The 22,089-nt window shown below is 43.1% G+C and overlaps 1 protein-coding gene across 10 annotated transcripts in view; it reads right to left on the bottom strand.

Moving 5' to 3' along the window:
- The window catches only part of PCMTD1 (protein-L-isoaspartate (D-aspartate) O-methyltransferase domain containing 1), a 61,209-nt gene that overhangs the window by 18,891 nt on the left and 20,229 nt on the right, over positions 1–22,089 (bottom strand). For 5 of the 10 annotated variants that reach the window (XM_022556862.2, XM_022556863.2, XM_089899177.1 and 2 more), the window contains 2 exons: positions 15,430–15,859; positions 2,679–2,781 (listed from right to left, as the gene is read on the bottom strand). The exons of 2 other annotated variants lie outside the window; for them this stretch is intronic. In XM_022556862.2, coding sequence (XP_022412570.1) covers positions 2,679–2,781; positions 15,430–15,736 — 410 coding nt within the window. In that variant the 5' untranslated portion in view covers positions 15,737–15,859. Of the gene's footprint in view, positions 1–2,678; positions 2,785–9,061; positions 9,213–15,429; positions 15,860–22,089 lie in introns of those variants that run through there. 3 more of the 10 variants (XM_089899180.1, XM_022556867.3, XM_089899179.1) reach the window with 3 other exon arrangements.

Below are 22,089 nucleotides of genomic sequence, written 5' to 3'. Positions count from 1 at the left end.
AAACATCACTTTCCAAAGCAAGGTTTTCAAATTTAAAAATTGAAAATAACTAGGAATATTATCAACAAACGCCAAGAAAAATCAAAGAAATCATCAAAACACAAGTAAGATAGGAAGAAAACTACTACATCTTCATCATTTCTATCACCAAAACCAAATGATGTTAAAGGAGCCCATTAAATGACTCAACTTTGATTACTTAACTTCCACCCAACTCACGACTTTGTGCAAAACGAAACATTTCCCAGTACCTACTACCCCTTGTATGTGCAAGATACCTTTATAATCTGAAGTACGTAACCACTATTTCAGGAGCGACTTGAAAACCAGAATAGATAACATTTCCAGAACTGTCTTTTTTTTTTCAGAATAGTTTATTAATATAAGAATCTGTTTTAAAAGTAAGTTGTAACACTTCAGAAACAACCATATCATAAAGTCTGATTAACTAAAGTAACAAGACCATTAAAAATTATAAAGAAACATTCAGATCAGTCATATCACCATATTTGATGATTCACCATTTTATGAATAACAAACCTGTATAACACGGTAACAACAACACTCAAGAAATACAAGCCAAGGACATTTGATCATCTTACGATTACATGAAAACAATTTTAGAAAAAAAAATTTTAATTGAGACACTTAAATATATAAAACCTTCAAAATTATCTGTGTTATAGATTACTTAATATTTAAATTACATCAACACAGAAATAAAGAATGACATATTTTACTGTTTGCCAGGACCATGCCCACTTGTCAGCAAGAAACTTGACTCCACAGATATTGTAAAGAGGTACTTCAATGATTCAAAGTTCTTCCTTGAGTTTGTTCTGCCTGATTCATGACCCAAAAGTGAATTATCTGTGCCTTTATGTGTTAACACCTGAAATATATTATCTAATATATAGTAGTTCTTAAGATAAGACCTTAAACATTTGCTTTTAGTAATATTACTTTCATATTTTCCAAGTTTACCTGTATTCAAAAGGTCTTATGTGTATGTTAAGTTTCAACATCAAAGCAAATACTTAGAACAATAGAAATTCAATAAATTCAACAAAGTTCCATAGTTCTAATAACCAAAATAAAAACTAGCCATGCCCGTATCTTAAGCACTTACCATACCACTAATTATAAGACAGACGGAAATGATGAAGACACAAAAGGATACTAACATTGAAACTCAATTTCTTATCAAATAACTTGAACTCAGAACTATTTTATTTCTGTCAAACAGTATGTTATTCTTGGAAACAGAATATGAACCCACATGGTAAGCATTTGAAAAATGATTCAAAAACATGAACTAAATGTTAACTCTTTATAAATAAGATAAAGAACTGTGTTCAGCAAACTGCTGCAGAAAATTCAAGGGACTTGCTCAGATCCACTGGCTTGATTACAGAACAAAGCCAAAGCCGAGCTGAGCACAGGCACGCTCGCAGCTCCCAGCTCGCCGGTAATACCCAGTCACACTCCCTCCCTGGTCCTTCCCCCTGCACTGCGGACTCTGCGGCACCTCGGTTTTCTGTTCTTCAACCCACCAAGTGCCACTTGCCAGGGGACACATACAAACTGGCCATGGCAAAGGGGACGGAAAGAAAAGGGCCAGGGAAGGAAGGGGAGAAGGGGCAGAGAAGGGAGGAGAGAGGGGAAGACGCTCCAGGAGACCCTCAAAGGCCCTCCTGCTTCCTTCTTAGCGCTGACCCCCAGGCCTGAACCCTAGGACCAGCCCTCAGCTCGGAACCCACCCCCAGCCCAGGTCCCCACCTCCAAGCAAGGCCAGGCCAGGCCAGGCCAGAGCTGAGTGAGGCCCACTCCCAACAAGCTGGGTTGGAACCCTGGACCAAAGCTCTGCTATACAGTAAAGGGACTAGGTTCTAAGCTTGATTCCTATCCGTTTTAGGCCTTTCTCTCTTTGAAAATATGACTAGTTGAGAGAGATAAATGCCCTCCAAATTTTCCAGTTTCACAAGAGTTCACGGACTTCAGCAGAAGCAGTCTCTGCCCCACAGTACTACCACTGCTGAACTTTAGGGACATTACACAGCAAACAGACTTCCTTGCCCACGCAAGGGCCAACGCCTGTGCAGTATTTCTTCTAAGGGAAAGTAGGAGTTCAAAACAATGGTTCTATAAGCAAACTTGTCAAACACAGCCCTCACAGGATATATCAATATACTTCGATGATAATTTCCTCTGGCTATATTACTAAGTAACTTCATGTTTTTAAGAAAGTCCTCCATATTCTAACAGGTATCACTCTTATGCTACAAACAAAGAGGGCAGACTATTAAATTACTATCCCAAAGGTGTAAACACAGTTCCCAAAAAGTATTCTAATGCCAAGCACATCTTTACATTCTATCTTCAGGAAAGGTACTTGTATGACGTTTAATGAATGGAACATTACCCTACTAATAAAGGGACAGTAGCATATAATTAAAACATAGAAGTTATTTATTTGTAATTCACTATATACGTACACAGAATAAAAATCACAGCAGTTTTCTACCTTAATTTTTTCTCTCATTTTATACCACACTGATTTTTGCTGCACTCAACTGACAACTCAGGATCAATAAACTAACAGTAGTGAGGAACAGACATGTCACACGTGTCTACTTATCAAGTGCTTTCAAAGCAGAACTATAGATATGAATACTTACTTATCAAAGCTATCACTATTTTTGATGAAGCTCTCCAGTTTTTCCTTGGCATACTCCACCACATCTGAATGAAGCTCAATCCCATGATTTATTCCAAAAGGACCTGCAATTGTAGCAGCAGCATTTATAAAAAGTATTAAGAATGTCTTTATAGAGCTCTTTTAATTTCTGCTCATTTATCTATCACAGGAGCATTTAAAGAGGGCTTGAAATATGTCTCTGCTAGCCACAGATTTAAAAGCTATATGGAAACCTATTTACACTGCTTTAAAAAAAAATAAGTCACAAAGAGTTCTCTCCAGGGTGTAGCTTATCTGTCAGGACAATACTGCCAAAGAGATAATCATATTTCTATATGAAGTTGAAGTTAATTACCATTATCTTCTCCTTTATCATTTGTTAAAAATTTGGTAATTCTCAAATGTCTGCATCCACGGGCTGACACAGGTATGACAAAGGCCTCGCACAGCACTCCCCACCCCACCCCACCCCCCCACCCCCGACCCAGTGAATGCTCCTTTCCTCCAGGGCTGAGACCACACCCTCTGCCTCTGGAGCTCCCACTGTCCAGGGGAGTGTGGCGCCGGGCGGAGCTGGTTTGACTCTCCTGTTCCCGCCCACTTTACACCGCTTACTTGGCATTTCTTTTTGCACACAGCCAAGGATGAGTGACAGTCCAGGAACGAGGTACAGGGCAACGACCTAGGGACTGCTCCTTCCCCCACCCTGGTACTGGCTGAGAATGTGACCAACAGGTTTCCCGTCTCCTAAGGCTACTGTGTCTTGTGCCTGCCCCACAACCCCACGACAGTAACACACTGTTCTGAGCTAGTCATCTCATTCGTCCCAAACTTCTGAGACTGAGCCAACCAGGTTTTCCATTCTACGCTTTTGTTATATTCCTGTCTTACTTTGAGATTGGTCTCTCAGGAAAAAGTGTGTGTGTGTGTGTGTGTGTGTGTGTTATTTTCTGTATCTGGTATGTATCTTAGGAACTACTTAACTGGATGTGCCCCCTACTGAATGCCATTAAAAATACAACATATACTGGAGTTCTACCGACCTCTAAGAACTTTAAAATAACAAAAAAATCAGTCCTCAATTAACATTTTTGAATGTACAGGGGGGCACATGAAACTACCGGTTTGTAATCTAGGAATTACCTAACTATAAAAATTAAACCAAAATGTTCAGATACTATCTTCAGGTCAAAAGCAGATAAACCTACTATATTTCTATTGCATTTGATTAATTAAAAAAAAAACTGATTCTACTTGGAAAATGTATTCAGATTAAAAAAAAGATTAGATAAAAAGGTCCATGAGACCACAACACTTATAGCATTACCTTCCTTTGAAATGCTTTATACTTTTTTAAATAAGTTATTCTGATCAGTGAAATCTTAAATGTTTTGCTTCTCATTTTTTGTTTCCTTACTGTCAAACCATTAGTCTTCATCTGCTAACTGGGACACCCATCCAATATCTTTTAAGATCTCTTGTAATTCCTTAATATTACCAAAGACAAATTGCCAAAAACTAGAATTTCCTTTTTCAAAAAACAAACGAAAATGGCACAAAAAAAATAAACTTAGAGAAGTACACGTAGTAACGTCACTTTTTAATTTAGTATTGAATCTGACTATTTTGAAAACTTGAATTTCCGTAAGGAAACAAAAAAGGCTAGGAAACACTGAGTAAAGTTTTCCTCACTTAAAAAAACTCAAATTACACTACAGTTACTTAACATTATATACATAGTAAGGAAAATATTGCTCTAGGAAATGAATCTAATTTTCCTTCTACCCTTTTAAGGTAATCCACTGAACGTAAAACATAACGGAGACTTTTTTCATTTTAAGAATCTAGTTATACTCATCAACCATCTGGAAAACAAAATGAGGGCTATATGGATGAGAGGTCAATAAAAAAAGGTCACTATTGCTGGGGCTGAAGCTTCCAATAGGACCGAATGGATAAACACTATAATAAAGGCGGCAAGTAGAGAATGTAGAAATCAAGGCTTCTGCTCAATATTTCAGACTGCCTTAGTAACAGAGGGCGTCTGAACTTAAGAGCTCTAAGTCAAAAGGGACTACGTAGGCTGCTTGTCACTCAAGACACCACTGGTCTCATTTTCCTTTTCTTGCTTTCTGCTTATACAGTATCTAAAAGCAAAGTGGCACCTTTTGGAAATAAGGTTTAAAGTTTGTTAAGAAAATTTCTTAACGTTGTTTTTCACATCACCTTGACACAAAATAAAGACAATTTCATTAACATACAATGGATTTGTTTGATAGTATCATAAACACACATGTACGATATACTATCATTAATTTCTAGTACAAACACCATTCATGACTTTTTAACGGGTGGAATTGCTTAATTTTAAAATATCATGGAGATATATCTTTAGTTATCACTAATAAACTGAACAGTAATTAACATGTTGAAAAAAATAAATTGAAAAGAATGCATTAATAGAAGGCAGAACTTAAATGGCAATGTCACCAGTATCTCATTTATTTAGAATGTGATATACAACTAGAACACATCAAGCATATGATAAAACTGCAGTGCGATGCTCTTTATTACAACTCATTTGACACCTGTATTAAATAGAATGGAAGAATAAAACACAGAAAACTAAAAAAGCATACACAGCTGCTTCTAGGGAAGGGGACTAAGATGCCTGGGGTGGGAAGGAGGCATTCTCACCATTACACTCTATTGTCTGAAGTGTGTCTTAACACATGCATGTATAACTTTTTCGATCAAAAAATAATGAGCTTAGTCAAAGAGATTTTTAAAAAAAGTACAAGATTTTCAAATAAATAAGTAATGTACAATAATTCTAATAGAAAGGCATAATAAACTGTTGCTGGAGAAAACTGAAATGGCATCCAAAAGACGAGAGCTTAAGACTCCCTATCACCATCTAACAGATGAAACGTTAATTTGACTGTGCTGAATAGATGCCAGCGTTATTTTGTATGTGCCAATGTGAAGAGATTTTTCTATGAAATAATAAAAGCTTAATTTTTGTCATATAAATTCTTAAAAAATCAAAGTACTGACAGGTGACCACTATCTTTAATTGCTAAATACTAAAGAGAAAACAGAAACTTACACAGAAGTCAAAGTTTATTAAGACAAATACAGGTATTAGAAAAGCATAGGTATCCTATATTAGAAATTATTTTTAAGGCTGGCAAAAGTCCATTTATTAAGAGCAATAATATAACAAAATTCCTATATAACAAAATAATCTAAAGACTGTTTTTCTTTTGTAGTATTTGGACCTAAACCAGCTTATTTATTATCTTCCAGCTAGTCAATAATGAGAGCTTATACATAAAGGTCGCTGATTATTAGGTCTAGTGTCTAGATCAAGTGTCTATCAACACCTCCATTTCTTACCTACATGGCTGCTGACCCTGTGTGACGCCCAGCACCCCACGCCCCCTCTGAAGCACCGAGTGTGGTGTGCAGGCCCGGGCACCTGAGAGCTGCACAGCACCCGGGATGCCTGGTGTCCTCCGTGCTGCGCGGAGAGCTAATCCGTGGAACAGCCACAAGCAAAAAGCACCTCACAGTGCACAGCACATAACCAGAGGAGCTCTGAAGATGAACAAGTCACAGTCCGTGTGAGACCGAAGCACTGCGGGGTGCTGAGAAACCGGGTGGATTTAAGGCCAGTGCCTTCGTTTCCAATCCTGGCTCCTGCTACAGCTGTATCATCAGACCAGTCACTTAGCATGTGAGGTCTTTCCTACTGTATGGAATGGGTCTGTGGGAAAATCATGTAAATTATGTAAAAGTCTTTCACACACCATAAAGTACAAGATGGGTACAAATCATTAGAAATTATAACATGCTCTCCCCTTGAATACAGAACTGGTTAACTGTAGAAGCAAAACTGCAGCTTATAGGTGGTTCTCTACCCTGACTGCATGTTAGAATAACCTGTGAATTTTAAAATCAAATTTCAAAGTCGATTAAATTTAATTTGATTTAAACTGTAAACAGGGGGAGGGAATCTCTCAGGGTGAGGCCCAGGCTCTGCAGGTGACTCTAACAAGGCAGCTTGGGTTGAGCACCCTAGCTACACCCTCCTAATTATTGCCATGCCCAATCTAAATGACTTTTTAAATCTCTTTGGACTATTCAAATCTGTGCTCTCGTTTGCTAAAACGATAATCAAGAGTTAATAACTACAAATAAAAGCATCGGGATAAAACTAAATATTTACCACAAGAGGGAGTAGGTGAATCAGTTATTCGGTTTCCATGAAATTAGCATAAAGTTTCTCAGTGAGAATTAAAAGTCAACCTTCAGTATTGGGGCGGGGGGGGGGGGGGGGGGTTGGTTCCAGGACCACCCCCTGCAAATACCAAAATCTGTGCAACTCAAGTCCCTCGTATAAATGGTAGTATCCGCGTGCACCCTGCACATCTGTACATCCTCCCCTAATCATCTTGACTACTTGTAATACCCAATACATAAATGCTACGTATAGGAAATACAGCGTAAATGCTATGTATATAGTTGCCGGCACGTGACAAATTCAAGTTCTGCTTTTAGGGACTTGCTGGACTTTTTCCCCTCAATATCTTGATGCATGGTAGATGAATCCATAGATGCAGAACCCGTGGATACAGAGGACCAACTGTATATGTAAAAACACCTTTAAACAAGTTACAATGATATTTTATTACTAATTCCAGTTGAATAGAGTAGGCATCTTTGGGAAGATTTACAAGTAACTTTAGAAGAATTCAGAGATGGTAACAGGTGAAAAGCAGACAAGAATAGGTTTAATTCCTTCTTTCCATGGACACCCTGGGGTATAACGCCAAGAAACAAAATACTGCAAAGGTAGATGAAGAAAAGGGGAGAAAAAATGAGATCAGCAAAAGATTAAGTAACCGATAACCAGATAAGAGAAACTGATCGAATGCATTTCCACTTACGATATAAATATTTTCTTATGGTTCTCCGCCTTATTATATCACGTTACCAAAGCATATTAACAAAAGACACTGTCAAACATTTACTGAATCTTGCCATGTTAAGCTTAAAATTCTTTAGCTAGTGGGACATACCTAAGACCGGAGACTTGTTCTCTGCTCTCTAGGTTTGGGAAAGGCCTCGTGAAGCAAGCCTTGGAATTTACCAGAACGTTCCAGTCCCTCAGGCTTCTCTCAGCTTATGGATATAAGTACTGTTTTCTTTTACTACAGGTGAATCTTAAAAATATGTTTACACGAAATCTGAAAGTGTCGGTTTAAACAGTTACGGAGCATGGCCCCAAGATCCTAAGTAAACTATATGTCTAAAATGTCCAAATATCAAGAACACATGTCACCATCCGCTGCTTCAGGTACTTCCACCCAGTGGGCTGATAATACCCAAGTCTAACGTGGCCAGAGTAGTTTACGACCATCTCTCACACGCCTACACCAGACACTACGCCAAAGCAGTCAGTAAACTGAGGAGTGTGCGCAACTGTGACAGAGCAGAACATGGTTTACAAGGTAACGTGAACAGTCGTAGGTCTTGATCCAACTCTGTTAACGCACTCACTTTCCATGGAAGCCATTTCATCAGCCCTTTTGTTGTACTGCATATTCACCTGTGAAGACACTCCAGGGCCAGTGCAGTGACCAAGTCACATCAACACTCAATAAAAATTCCTGAACTAAATGAAGAACAGCCAATAAATCTGACCCAACGCTTCTATTGCTAGTTCAGAAGCGACGTGCACGATTTCAAGGGTGTGGGATATGTCTTCTGCACTGCTGTATCCTCAGCAGCGGGCTCAATGGCACGTATAATAAATACTCTTTGGGAGAATGATAAAGTACATAAACTTAGCTACCATCCCAAATTTAAAAGGTTCACAAGGAAGACTGAGGCAAGTGATATATATACAAAGCATAAAAATGTGTATTTGTCACGTCTTCATGTGTCAAATCTATTTTATCACAGAATGAGGCATTGTACAGAAGTAGATCTTACAGAAAAGTATATGTCATTGAAAATAAATTTCTTACTAATTTTAGCTGTTTGCTAGAAATCTTCTAAAATGCAATACAGACTTTCCTTTCTGTACCTAGGAAAGGTCTTCTGCTTTCAAGTCAACTGCCACCCTCTAAGCATCCTGCGAGTCTGTGCCGAAGCGGAGGTGTCCCCAGGGCTCCATGCGCTGACTGCTCTTCAGGTGGGAAGATGAGACAAAGCGAGGAGACAGGTGAGGGGCCTGGCGGTTCTTTCAGGTTTCTAACCCTGTGAACATGCCTATCCCGCAAGATGAAGTTAAGGACAGAGAAGAGAGACTGCTGTTCAGGCCCTGCCTTGAGTAATTTTTGTAGGAAAAAGTACCTTTCACCAAAATGCAAACACAGGAGGTATAAGCCACTTGAGCTGCTCTGTCTTGTGTGGGCGAGGGTAAGGAAGGGCAACTTGAGCTGGAGACAGGCTGAACTTGGGAATCTCGTGCACACTGAAGAAGAGGCGTGCAGTAAGCACTGCATAATCAAGTATCCAGCTTGTTGGCCAGCTTGGAGGATGCGGAGTGTCCAGAGCTCAGCAGACAGACCTGGTGCTGGAAACCTGGGAATCCTCTGCCTGTGGAGGTGACCTGAAGACAGAAGGAAGAGCCACCCTTCACCATAGGCTGAAGCCAAAGAAGCTTCCACAAAAGGACAGAGGAAGTGTATGTAAAGGCAACGCAAAGAGCAGCAGAATCCAGGGGAAGATTCTTTCCACCAAAGGTGAGGGAGGCTGGACGGGCTGAGGCTGCAGGAGCTCCCGCACAGACGACGTGAAGGCAGCTTCCAGGAGCAGCCCTGCGACACAGGTGAGCCTCTGACGCGGGTGCTCAGTCCGGCACCCAGCTCAGCCTAGAGGAGACTGCCAGGGAGAGACAGGGCGTGGGCGCCAGCTCCGGAGGGAGTCGCCGGGAGACGGAGATTCACAAGTCATTTCACACAGAGACACAAATTCAGAGAGGGTGAGGAGTGTTCTGGAGTACACAGTCAGCACATGGTGTCTGAGGTGGTTTATGTTCTGTAAAGTCCAGAAAATACTTACGAAGCAAATGCTACACCACGGCTACTAGAGAAATACGCACACATACACATACATACGTACCTCACAGAGATAATAACGTTCGGTCCTAAAAACTCACCCTGGTGGAGTCTACTTTCTCTATTTTGCACAAGAAGCGAGCTTCAGGAGAAAGGGGCCCAGCACCCAAGCTGCTCGCACCGCACTGTGACTCGATCCTCTGGCCGCTGCTCTGAGACGCTGAAACCAGGAGCAGAACCATCCCTCGACCCAGGCCAGCTGGGGCCACGCCCACAGAGCGGCTCCCACCACCACCAACCCGCCCCCGCCGGCACCCGCACGTGTGCGCCAATGACAGACACTGACATCAGCGTTACAGACGCATTTCAGCAAGTCGGCAAATTCGCAAATACAGTTCAACTGGTTTTGGTGCATGGACGCTCCAGGCTGGGGAGCGTTAAGCCTGAAGGTAAAAACTCAGGATGCAAAGTGACCCACCTGAGACTTTTCACAGCACCGAGGGAAGGGCCTTTCAACCTCGAAGGAGAGCTTGAAGAAATATAACCAGAAGAAATTACTATGAAAACTTGGTAAAACTTCTACAGCTTGCACTGTTCCCTAAAGCTGTATTTTTATCACTATTAGCTGCCCTGTAACAATCAGCAGTAACACCCATAAACACCATCATCTGGGGACTTCCACAGGAGCAGCAATGAAGGAGCCGGCTGTCAGTAATGACTTCCGCTCCACAACCAGAAGTGAGGGGAAAGCCCCAAGAAACACAATAATGGTAGCAACTCAATGCAGGGCATATGGGCAGAAAAAAGATGCACGGGAGCCCAACCAGGGCTAAGAAGTAACGGTGTAAAGGAGCTTAACTGGTCTCAGAAAATGGTAGTGGCCTAGACGCAAGGGTTCTTTTCAAAACAGATTTGCTCAGAGCCCAAAATAAAGCCCATACCAAGAACAGTCTTTGTAATTCTTAAAAAGAAAAAAAAAATAATAATCTCCTTAAAAAGAAGAAGTAGGGTAGAAATATAGAGGGAAAACTGAGGTTTGGCTTAATGCAGAGAAGAAGAGAAGAGAATCTACCTTAGAGAGAACCCTGGAAACCTACAAAATGGGTTTTGTCTCACCAAAAAAGATGGGGGAGATGAGGCAGAAGACCACTCTGGATCTCCCTCATTCTCAGGCCTGAAGTGAGCCATGGGGGTTTTCTAAAAGGGGTGCTTAAAAAGATGTGAAACGATTATTTGAAAATCATATTTCTGCTAAAGGGCTTGTACCTAAAATATATAAAGAACACTTACAACTCAATAATAAGTACACCAACAAATTAATTTAAAAATGGAGAAAAGATCTGAACAGACATTTCACCAAAGAAAATAGAGGAATAACCAAAAAGCACAGGAACAGATACTCCACATCATTAGGCATCAGGGAAGTGCAAGCTAAAACCACAAGATACCACTTTATGCCCACTAAGATGGCTATAAAAGAAAAAAAAAAAAAACCATCAGTGCGGCTATGGAGAAACTAGAACCTCGTGTATTGTTGGTGGGAATATAAAATGGTGCAAGCCACTCCAGAAAACACTTCGGCAAGTTCTTAAAAAGTTAAACATAAACTCACCATACAGCCCAGCAATTTCACTCCTAGGAATCCACCCAAGAGAAATGAAACTGGCCGTCTCCAACAAGATTTGTACATGAATGTTCACATCAGCATCATTCAAAATCAGCATTAACTGGTGAAAGGACAAACAAAATGTGGTACACCCACACAACGGAGGATTACTCAGCCACCAGAAGGAATGGACCACTGATACACGCTACAGCACAGATGAACCCTGAAAATGTAACGCTAAAGGACAGAAACCATACACACAAGATCACAGACTGCATGACTCCACTGACATGAAAGGTACAGAAAAGGCAAATCTACAGAGACAGAAAGTAGCTAAGTGGCTGCCAGGGGCTGGGGTAGGGGATCTTTATGGGTGATGGAAGTGCTCTCAAATTGGATTATGGTCATGTTTGTACAACTCTGCTAACAGACTTAAACTCCCTGACATGTACAGTTAAAATGGGTGAACTTTATGGCATGTAAATTAGAACTTCATCCAAGTGAGGAAGAGGGCTAAAGTGAGAGAGAAAACATGAATGTCTGAGGTCAAAGGCAATGTCAGTGTAGCTGAATAAGTAAGTACCACGTAATGTCCTGTGGTAAAGAGAAAGAGCACAGAGACCAAACATGACGGCCACGCGCAGCTTGACCAGCCCCCTGGGAGGTGAGGGCATTTAGGTACACTGGCAGTGCTCTTCCCATCAGACACGCAAGCCTGCCCACCGTGTGACCTGTAGGAACTAACGCTGCAGAGTTGAGGCAGCGGCGTACGCAGTGCTGGGTGATTCTGGCAGTCTCTCCACAGTCACGTCTGCTAACTCAGGACCTAGGCAAGAGGCTGAGAAAGTCATTCAGCCCGAGGTTACAGGTTTTATAAGCAACACCTAAGTTTGATATTATGGGTTACATAAGGGGTGAATCCCTCAGCACAAAGGACCAGAATGGAGACGAAGCGTCCCCACCTGAACCAGAAAGATGATCAGAGTAACGTGCCTGCGTGGTTCTGATATTTAATGAGGACACGAGAGACCTCTTTCCCGCACCCCATTCAATGCGCTTCCCTGGAGAAGACAGCACTGAAAGGAGGGTCAATTAAGGACTAGATTCTGTGTGGAAACCCTTTGCTCCAGGAAGACTCCTAAGGAGAAGAGAGCGGAACAAGAATTTATCTTCAACTGGGAACGAAACAAGTTGTCCAGAAGGAGGCATGATTTAGAACCTGGAGCAGTCCATTTTCTCAGTGCGCGGCAAAACTAAATTCCATTTATGAGTAGCTGCTCCAAATGTGGTGGAATCACAAGACACTTCCTGCAGCCAGGATCACCCTAAGCTCTCACTGAACGAGAGCTCTCAGGACTGCAGCCCACCCTCTCCAGGGGAGATCCCTCAAGGGGCTCTGCCCTCCCGGTGCGGCCCAGAGCCTCCGGATCACACGGAGCGTGTCCTCGGGCGAGGAGTGCTGCCCACAGGGAGCACGTGCCGCCCGTCTCGGGACTGGAGAGCAGGGCTGAGGGCCAGGGTGCTAGAGCAGTGCAGCAAGGAGACAGCTTCTGCTGCTACGGCCACTGCGAAGCACTGGGCCAAGCCCGACGCACGGCTCTCAGATTATTACAGGCAACACGGAAGCAGCCCCCTGTGGAGCTGGTTCTAAGTGATTTTTACGGATGTATCCCCCTCCTTGACTTTAATTAAATGCTCGAGAAACACAAACCAAAAAAGGGGAGCAGGAGGAAAAAAGATTAGCTTCCTCAGAAGCTGGAGAGATCCAAGGTTTATTAACTGTAATCACAGTCTTACAGACTCCGCTCTCTCTGCCTTTCCTTTTTTAAAATGTCTTTATCTTTCTCATGAAATGAATTATTTACCAGCAAAAGGAGAGGTATTCTATCTTGGTCTTGACTGCAGGACCACACACAGACAAACGCTGGAATACTGTCCAGTCAGCGCGGTCACACATGTGACTGAAGACTCGCGACCTCCTGGAGCCTGCTAACAGGAGGAAGCGGCATCACTGTGGGTCACCTAAACCAGGGTCTGTTTCCCCACAATGCCCGCGGGTATAGAGGAGAAAGCATTCAAGATATGATGACGTTTGCAGTCGGCCTACAAATGCATCTGGCCCCAGTCATCTAATTTCTTGGAGACAAGTACTAAGGAATGGAGTTTAGGAGGGTGACCTCACTGCTGGTCAGGCAGCTGGTTAGGACCCGTGCTCTCCCCCCACCAGGCCTTTGGCTAAACTGCCCTCCCTCAGCAGGAGCCAGCTGGCCGGCTAGAACAGTGAAAGGCAGAACAACAGGTGCTTGGACGTGGAGTGAGGCCTGGACTTGAGTCTTAAGCAGCCACAGCTAGTCAAGAAATGCACGGGCTCAAGGAAGGCAGCTCCCACTTTGGAAAAGCAGCTCTCCCTACTCCCCCTCCACTAAGTTCCTTTGATTTGGAGACCGTCTCAAACCCTAGAGATTCCATTTTCAAAGAGGCTCTAATGACACAAGTGCTAGGTTTCTGGGATTCCCAACCTGATGAAAAATTGCTATCTCAGGATCAGCAGAGCACCAAATTTAAATGTAAGCTGCTAAATTTCTTTCTTGGCAGAAATTAATAATGTTACCGTTTTTGACCAGTTATTATGTATCGGGAACTGACTCAGCTGTGGGATGAAAGGGCTTTTTTTTTTTTTTTTAAAGTGAAATGACTGCAGGTCCCACGACTAGGAGAGCAAGTACGGAGCTAGTCAGTGTTTAGGAAGGGGGACTTCAGGCCTGAAAATGCCTGAAGTCGTACGATGTGAACACATAATTTACCGTGCAGACTGGGACACTTTGGGAAAGAAAAGGACATCACTAATATTGATGCTAGGATAACCAGGAAAAACCAGGACTGCCTCAGCGCACCAGGACCTCCTAGAGTACAGCCTTTTCTCTATTTAAAATCCTTCCATGATCCCCATCACTGTAGAGTATACTCTGTAAACCAGTCTCATCCCTGTAACGTGGGCACACACCCAACCACGGCACACAGCACACGGGATGAGAACCGTGCATCTTCCTGTCTCTCCACTCCTGCCAGTCTGCAAACTCAAGGGCAAGAGTCCGTGTTATGGGCCTGATGCTCTACCTTAATGCTTGTCACACAGCAGTTCTCGGTAAATACTAAGCGGCTCAGTGACACTCATGATTGTTCATCCTCCATCCAACATCACAATGTCTCAGAGCAGACGCTCCTGCGTGCATGCTTTGTCCACCCGCCTCCTCAATCCCCCAGCTGTCATTTCCTAGCTACGTGACTCTAGGCGAGTTACTGAACCTCTGTGCCTCGGTTTACTCACCGACATACGCAGGAATCATGACAATACATACTTCACAGGGTTACTGGGAGCATTAAATGAGTTACTGTATGTCAAGTGCTTTCAGCAATGCCTAGCCCTCATAGTAAGCACCCAATAAGCTTCTTGAAGGCAGAGACATTTGTCCCTTTTGATCACTGCTGTATACTCGCTCCAGAAATAAGGCCTAGCAGAGAGACATTCAACGAGATGGCTGAAACTTAATGACATACACACTTCTCTCCCCGGTCCTGTGCTTTGCCCCACAGTGCCACACCCTCCATACCCCACAGACTCCTGCACCCTAACAAGAGCACAGCACCATCCCCTTCACCATGGGGCACTGACTGATAGCCATCAAACTCTCTATGCCAGCTGTCAGGATGCCAGCTGTCAGGACACTTTACCTGAAGTAGATTACATGATACTCCTGAGTTTCCCACCTTCCAACTGTTCAATTCTAAGTACAGACAATGGCTGGGGGTTCAAAAACAGTTCCAAGAACTTTTTAAGTCTAGGACTGAACGCAAAGCTAACTATCAGGGTCAGGGCTGAAAATAAGGCAAGATTACTACTATGACCTTGTGTTTCCACACTTACGGAAGGTAACTACTTTTAGAATATACATTCAAACATACATTGTACACAAAGTTACAAACCCTATAAATCATAAACAGTAATACAAACTCAGCTTACTTTTTAAAATAGAATTTTACAAAAATTAAATTACCTAAAATTAAGCCCACCATTGTACTTAAATATCCGGTTCCACTTCCCAGGTTAAGAAAAGACAATCCTGGTTGAAGTTTCAACGCTTCCATAACTTCTGAATAAATGCAAGGTGCTGACAAGTGTATGTTGCCATGCTTCCAGGCTAAGTCTTTGTAAGCATTGTCTCGGTAGCCTTCCAAATAGTAATCTCCGCGATCAATCGCTCTGAAGGCTTGCTCCACTCTTTCAGTGCGGATATACTGAGCTTCTTTTAAGTTATCAATTAAGTCATCATTATCTTCCCCAGCACTCACAGCGCCTCCCATGATAGAATTCAAATCAAACCATAAACTGTAAAATGTAATAAAATTAGCAGAAATGGCTTCCAATAATGTAGTGTGGTTTGTTTTCCTTTAATATTGCACTTGATTTCCAAAAATAAATTAATCCTGAAAGGGAAGAATAAAAATAAACAGGTTTAAATGAATGCTCAAAAGGAAAGTAATTCCAGCTTATTAAATATATAATAGTCATTATAACTAACTACCATTTCTCAAGGACATATTCTGTTCCAGGCACAGAGTTAAGCTCTTTAAATATATTGTTTTATTTATTCTTATAACCACCACAAAAGGCAGCTTAAGTTTGATCTCCTCTGTACAGACAGGAAACCTGGGACACAGAACTAAGTTAAATCACCTCATACTGTGAGGCCCAGTATGGCAGCCACAGTCACACATGGCTACCCAGACCTAAATTAATTAAAATTAAATACAATTAAAAATTCAGTCACACTGGCCACACTCCAAGTGCTGAAGAGCCCCACGTGGCCAGTGGCTGCCATGGTGGAGAGGCTGCTCTGGAAGGGGGCGCGGCTGGGGCGTGGCCCCCGGCCTTCCCGACTCCAGAGACCACGCCCCTCCATCACTGAGCCACGTGGCCTTCTTCAGAGTGTGGAAAGCCTAGGTAAATAAACACGAGATACTGGATTTAAAGTTCCTAAACTTAAACATCCACTATCAATTCCTAAATGCACCACATAAATTCAAAAGGTTAACATAAAGAAGAATAGATTACCTAAACACAGGATACAAAATGGAACATGTTTAAAATGTGTGTATAGAAATAAATATATATACATATATGTAAATATACATATTAAGATTGTTGTGTTTGGTAAACCCTGTCATGATAAATGAGACCACAAATTTTGTTAACAACTTTAATAGTTTAAGCCTTAGAACATACGTTATACACACGTAGGTACAATGAACTTCTAACAAGTCAAACTCAGCATCTTTGAACGGAAACATAAGTGCAACTTGATAAAATAAGAATTTCAATAGTACTATTCAATACACAATTTAAGCTTTATTCAATGCGCTAATAAGTAAATTCATGTATCAATTAATTTCTGAATTGATAAATCAGGCGGGAGGGAAAGCGAGAAACGAAAACACCCATATGGCCAAAAACCAGAGTTCTGACAGCCCACTCGGTCCGCTCCTGACTGGCGAGAAGGCGAGCAGCCGGACTGCAGCCGGACCGCAGCCGGACAGAGCGGCCGCGCCCCCAGGGCCTGCCCCACTGCCGGGGCCCCTCTTGTCTCTCCTCCTCTCCAAGCAGGGGAAACACTGCAGACTCGCGCCGCGCTCCTATCTAGCGCGCTCAAGCTCACGCACACAAACGGCTGGCTCCGACGTCCCCACCCGCTCTCCTTGCAAAGGGCCAGGGCCCGCTGCGCCATCCTCCCCGCGAGCTGAGCGTCCTGCAGCCGCCACGCAACGAAGGCGGACGGGGACAGACCCTTTCCAGCTCAAGCACCGCGCGCTGCGCGGGGTGCGATTCCAGCACTTAAAGGTGGTGGGATTTGGGGCCGCGCCGTGAGGCTTGCGGGATCTTCGAGGCCTACCGCTGGCCCGCCAGGGAATTCCCCATTTAGAGGTGTTTTTGACAGCATGGCCTCTAAGCACAGGTTATATAGCTTTCTCACCGGGTCCTCAAAATCTTCCCGAGACGACAGAAAAGCTGGCGACGCTGGGCTGCGGCGGCTGCCGTCAGCCGCCCCCGGGCAGCACTTGCTGAGGATCTGAAGAGAGCAGCTCCGACTACGTTTTACACAGAGACATTTTACACACGGCTCTTCCGAAACGCCGTAATCTACTAGCTTGAAAAATTATTTCCCTTCTGCTCTGTTTTATGGCTGAAGAGTGACCTGACCCTTCTCGGGTCCTTCTGAACTCTAACCCAAAATCATCATAGCAAAACGCACGCGTGGACCGCACCACACGGGAGCTCACACTCTCAGCGAGAAAGGCAAGGGGAAGACCCAAGCGAGCAGGGACTGCCGCCATTTGCCGCCATCTGTGTACTGCCTCACAACGCCACCGTAAGCCTGGGAAGAAGGCCCTGGCACGCCCACTGTCAAGTGAGAAACCGTCCGTAAAGGATGGGGAGCTACAGCTCACGTGACAGACGCTGCTGAAGGAGCCCACGGAGCCCACAGGGAACTGGCTCCCGGGATCAAGGAAGCTTTCCTAAGGGCATGGACTGTGCAACACAGTAATGGGAGTCAGGGAATTACAGGCTGAGGAAACAGCTCAGCCTAAGTCAAGAGAGCAGAGAAATTACACGGAGCTGGGTAGACTTCAGCCTGTAGGCCAGTGATTTCTTTGGGGGGGACCCTTTTGAGAGTCTGATCACAAACTCCCCTCTATTAAAAAATAAACAAATTAGAAGTGTTGCATACAATTTTAGAAGGCTCCTGAGTTCCTAGAGACCCAGGAGTCCACGCCAGTTTAGGAACATCTACTATAGGCAGCAGAGTCAGTCAGGTATTAACAAGGGAAATTACTTTTCCATTTTAGAAAGTGCAGTGCATCTGTGTTTCAGATCTACTGCAACAGACCAGGCACTCAGAAGGCTGGAAAAAACATCACCTTTGTCAACAGCGTGTAGCGCCCAACTGCAAAATCAGATTTCCCAGACTCCTTTCTCTCTGGTCTGGTAGGAAAGAAACAGATCTGAACAGAAAGCTGAAAGGCTATGCAGGAGGGAGGAAGTCAGGAAAGGCTTCCCGGAGTAGGAGGTACAACCTGCTGCAGTGCATGTTTCTTCAACACAAATGAGCTCACACGTTCAGCATACACGGTAATGACGTGGAGATAATGAAGGTGTGGTGGTTTACAATACATGTTCGTGTTCTGAAGTGACAGGAAGGCACAAGCTTCCACACACTAAAGGCATACCGTAGCAGCTCATAAAGACTTTAAGCGAAAAGCTTAGAATAGAGTACCTTCCTATGTAAGACAATTAGATGATGGTACAGTGTCTTCAAGTGATCTGGGGGACTGTGGATGCAGATGTAAAAATGGTATGACGTTTTCCCTGAATTAAAACAACAGACTAATGAAGCCTATACCCAGGTTCAGATTTTTTAATTTTAATAAAAATGACATCTATATGCAAATAAAATGATAACCCATAAGCAAATGGTCTTCCAGGGCCTGAATGTCAAAGGAGGACGATGAACCCTAGGGTTTAAGGCTGTGAAGGACTGACTGGCTGTGATGCCAGCTGCAAACCCCAGTAGGGGTTTAGCTGTCCCAGAAATTTTCTTGGGATTGGTATTGTTTCTGCTGGTAAGCTGGCTGCACAGGCTTTGAGTGGCGTGCCCCAACGCTATTTTTCCCACAAGCCCTGCTGTTTTGCAAAACATTAGGTGTTTTCAGATGTTATAGTAGAAAAACCCAGTACTTGACCTCTCAGACCCTTGAAAAGATCCTAGGAGACCTCAAGGACCCCAGAGCACATGTGGCAAGCAGCTGGCATAAACGATTACAAACTCAGATGAACAGGGCACAGCAGTTGCACAAGGTGTTAGGGGGCACCCAGCCCAGACACAGTGGGGGGAGGGGAGGGGATGGAAGGACCGCACGAGTTGCCTAAAGAAGGCCTGGGAAGCAGAGACAGCAGAAAGCAGTAAAGGCATTTCGGGATGTAGAAGGGACAGGGGCAATACACCCGCTCAAACACTGCAAATAGCACCGCAGAGGTGAGCCCGGGGACAGAAAGCAGTGCTCCTGAGGCCAGAAGGACCAAGGGGCCTGGCAAACTCGCAGGCCACAGCACATGGAGCCTGGACCTCCTCCTGCAGACGGGGCAAGCCAGGGAAGGATTTCAGACAATGAGCAGCGCACTGAATGACTCAAACAGGATGTTAAGGGAAAACCAAAACCGTAAAAGAAAGGGACTGTTAGAATTGGAATACATTATTTGGTCTGTGGAAGGCAATATTTACATAGTCATAACAGAAAACATGATTGCTGATTTAACTTGAATAGTCATTTAACCACACTGGGAGGATGAGAGGGAGGTAAAGGGGGTATGGGAGTTAACCCTTCATCTGTAGCAGGACGTAAAAGCTATCTTTTTAAGTTCCCTCTGGAGTGTGAGCCTCCTGGGGGGGGACAGGTGAAGCCAGGAACTGCTATGCTTTGTCTGCAAGGCTCGTAGTATCACTTAACTTTCTAAACTGCGTATCTGCATTATTTGAACAAAACTGACAAGGTAAAAATGAAGACAGCTATATATATTTATTTAGACCAGAAGAAGTACAATAAAGACACATGGAGAATAGTTTCCTAAGGAATAAAAATACATTTAACAAATAAAATAAGTCTACAGCAGAAAAACCACGGAACAAAAAAAGAGATCATAATATAAATAATTTACACTACAGAGCTTCAAAGATGTCATTTTATCATATACATTGTTCTGAAAAACTGAGTGAAAAATGAATCACATAGTACATATAAATTGTACGTATAATTATAAATTACATTTTATAATATTCATTGATTTGATTATAAAAGTAGTATATGCATTTGCAGAAAACCTGAAAACCAAGTAAAATAAAAATTATTGATAAGCCTAACCTTTGAAGAGTCACTGTTATTATTTACTTTCTAAGCATCAATATTTTTTTAACACAATGTTGGTATTAAACTGTATATATTATTTCAGACATTCAGTTAATGTCTTAAGCATTTATTCATGCCATCAAAAATTCTTCCAAAATCCAGGGGCGTGATATTCCATCAGACAGATGCACCAAGTAACCAATCCCCTGACTACTGGACCATGAGATTTTAAACTGATTATAATCAATGTACATATGAGGAGTTCGCAAGTTAAATCTGTAGTGAATATTTTGATAATTCAACAATCATCTCCTAACGTGAAATTCAGTTCATTTTTTATGAGTAAGGCAAACAATAATAATCTCCTAACTTGAAATACAGTTCCTTTTTTATGAGTAAAGCAAACAGTATTAAAAAAGCCATTACAGCATTAGGTCATGGAATGTGTTTGCCAGTTGTTAATGCTGAGATAATTCCATCTCTATCATGGAAAAGTGCCAAACACAAGTCAAGAGACCAAGGTCTAGCCTTGATCCCATTGATAACTTTGCTGAATGGCTCTGGGCAACCCTCCAGAACATCACTTCCTCACCTGTGAAGAGGCTAATTCTCTGATTCCTAAGGTACCCCAAGGCTCTGATTTCTCTGCTATTTTGGCATCAGTTAAACCTGCATTGAATACAACTGAGTTTTAGTTATCTAGAAATGAGCGTCTGTGCCTCAGCATTTCTGTTACTTCAATCACAATTTTTTTCTGCCCCACTCCTGCCATTGTCTGTAACATAGAAGAAAAAAAAAATTTAGGGGTGTTCAAGTCCTGCATTAAACAATAAAAGCAAAATAAGGATTCTGAGAAAAAGAAGAAAGGGTAAAGGTAGAATAGGACAAAGTGTCAGAATAAAGGACTGAACAGCTTAAGCAGTTATGTCCCAGAAGGAAGCTGTGGCACTTACTCCTAAGAACAGTTTTCACTCCTGAGGGTGGAGGAGCAAAGGGCACATTCACATAAGCTCACCTGACATGATTTCCAAGTGCTCCAAAAGCTGCTTGCCCTATGCTTTCAAAATTAGGTCTGTGACTTTATGTACCTGGCAGTGGGAAAGAACTACTGGCAGCTCCATTCAACATCATGGTGTCTTTCAGGCAGCTCAGGGATGTTTTATGGAAGGTTAAAGCCAAGTCAAAGGAGGCAGGAAGCAAGCCGGTGGCAGACAGACGCCACGGGGCGGGAAGAGAACAGGCGGAAGGCTGACCCCTCCCCTGCCTTCCTGGCACTGGTGGCCAGCAGTCACTCCTTGTGCTCCTGTCCCCGCAGGTGGGGACGCAGCCCACCCAGCTTTGGGGGAAGGAGACTGGTGACCCAAACAAAGGAGAACACACTACTGGAGGGCACGAACATAGGCTCTTTCTTCCTCAAGCCTTCAAGGATCTTGCCATGGGAGTCGTGGACCAAGGCCGCTCTGAGTACAGAGAGAACCGCACGGGAACCTTTCTCAATGATGACAGACAAACACGAGGAAACACAGAGACTTATGAAAGGAAGAAAAAGAAAAACTAGGGTGAGCCAAGGTTCGCTACTCCATGCCAAAAGCTGCTGAGAGCATCTGATTAACTCCACGTCCAAGGATAATGCAAAGCTTGCCCTTGTTTTACCACTAATAACACACACATGCAATTCCCTGTGTACCTCTACCTACCAGGCACTGGAGTCTGTTTCTTCAGCATCCCTACGAAGAAGCACTAACCTCATCTTACTG

Source organism: Delphinapterus leucas, chromosome 17 (genome assembly GCF_059928025.1).
Source record: "Delphinapterus leucas isolate spDelLeu-1000000601 "Yukka" chromosome 17, BTC_Dleu_Yukka2, whole genome shotgun sequence".
NCBI classification, from domain to species: Eukaryota; Metazoa; Chordata; class Mammalia; order Artiodactyla; family Monodontidae; genus Delphinapterus; species Delphinapterus leucas.
Note: the sequence above shows the minus strand (reverse complement) of the source record. Positions and strands in the feature narration are given on the sequence as shown.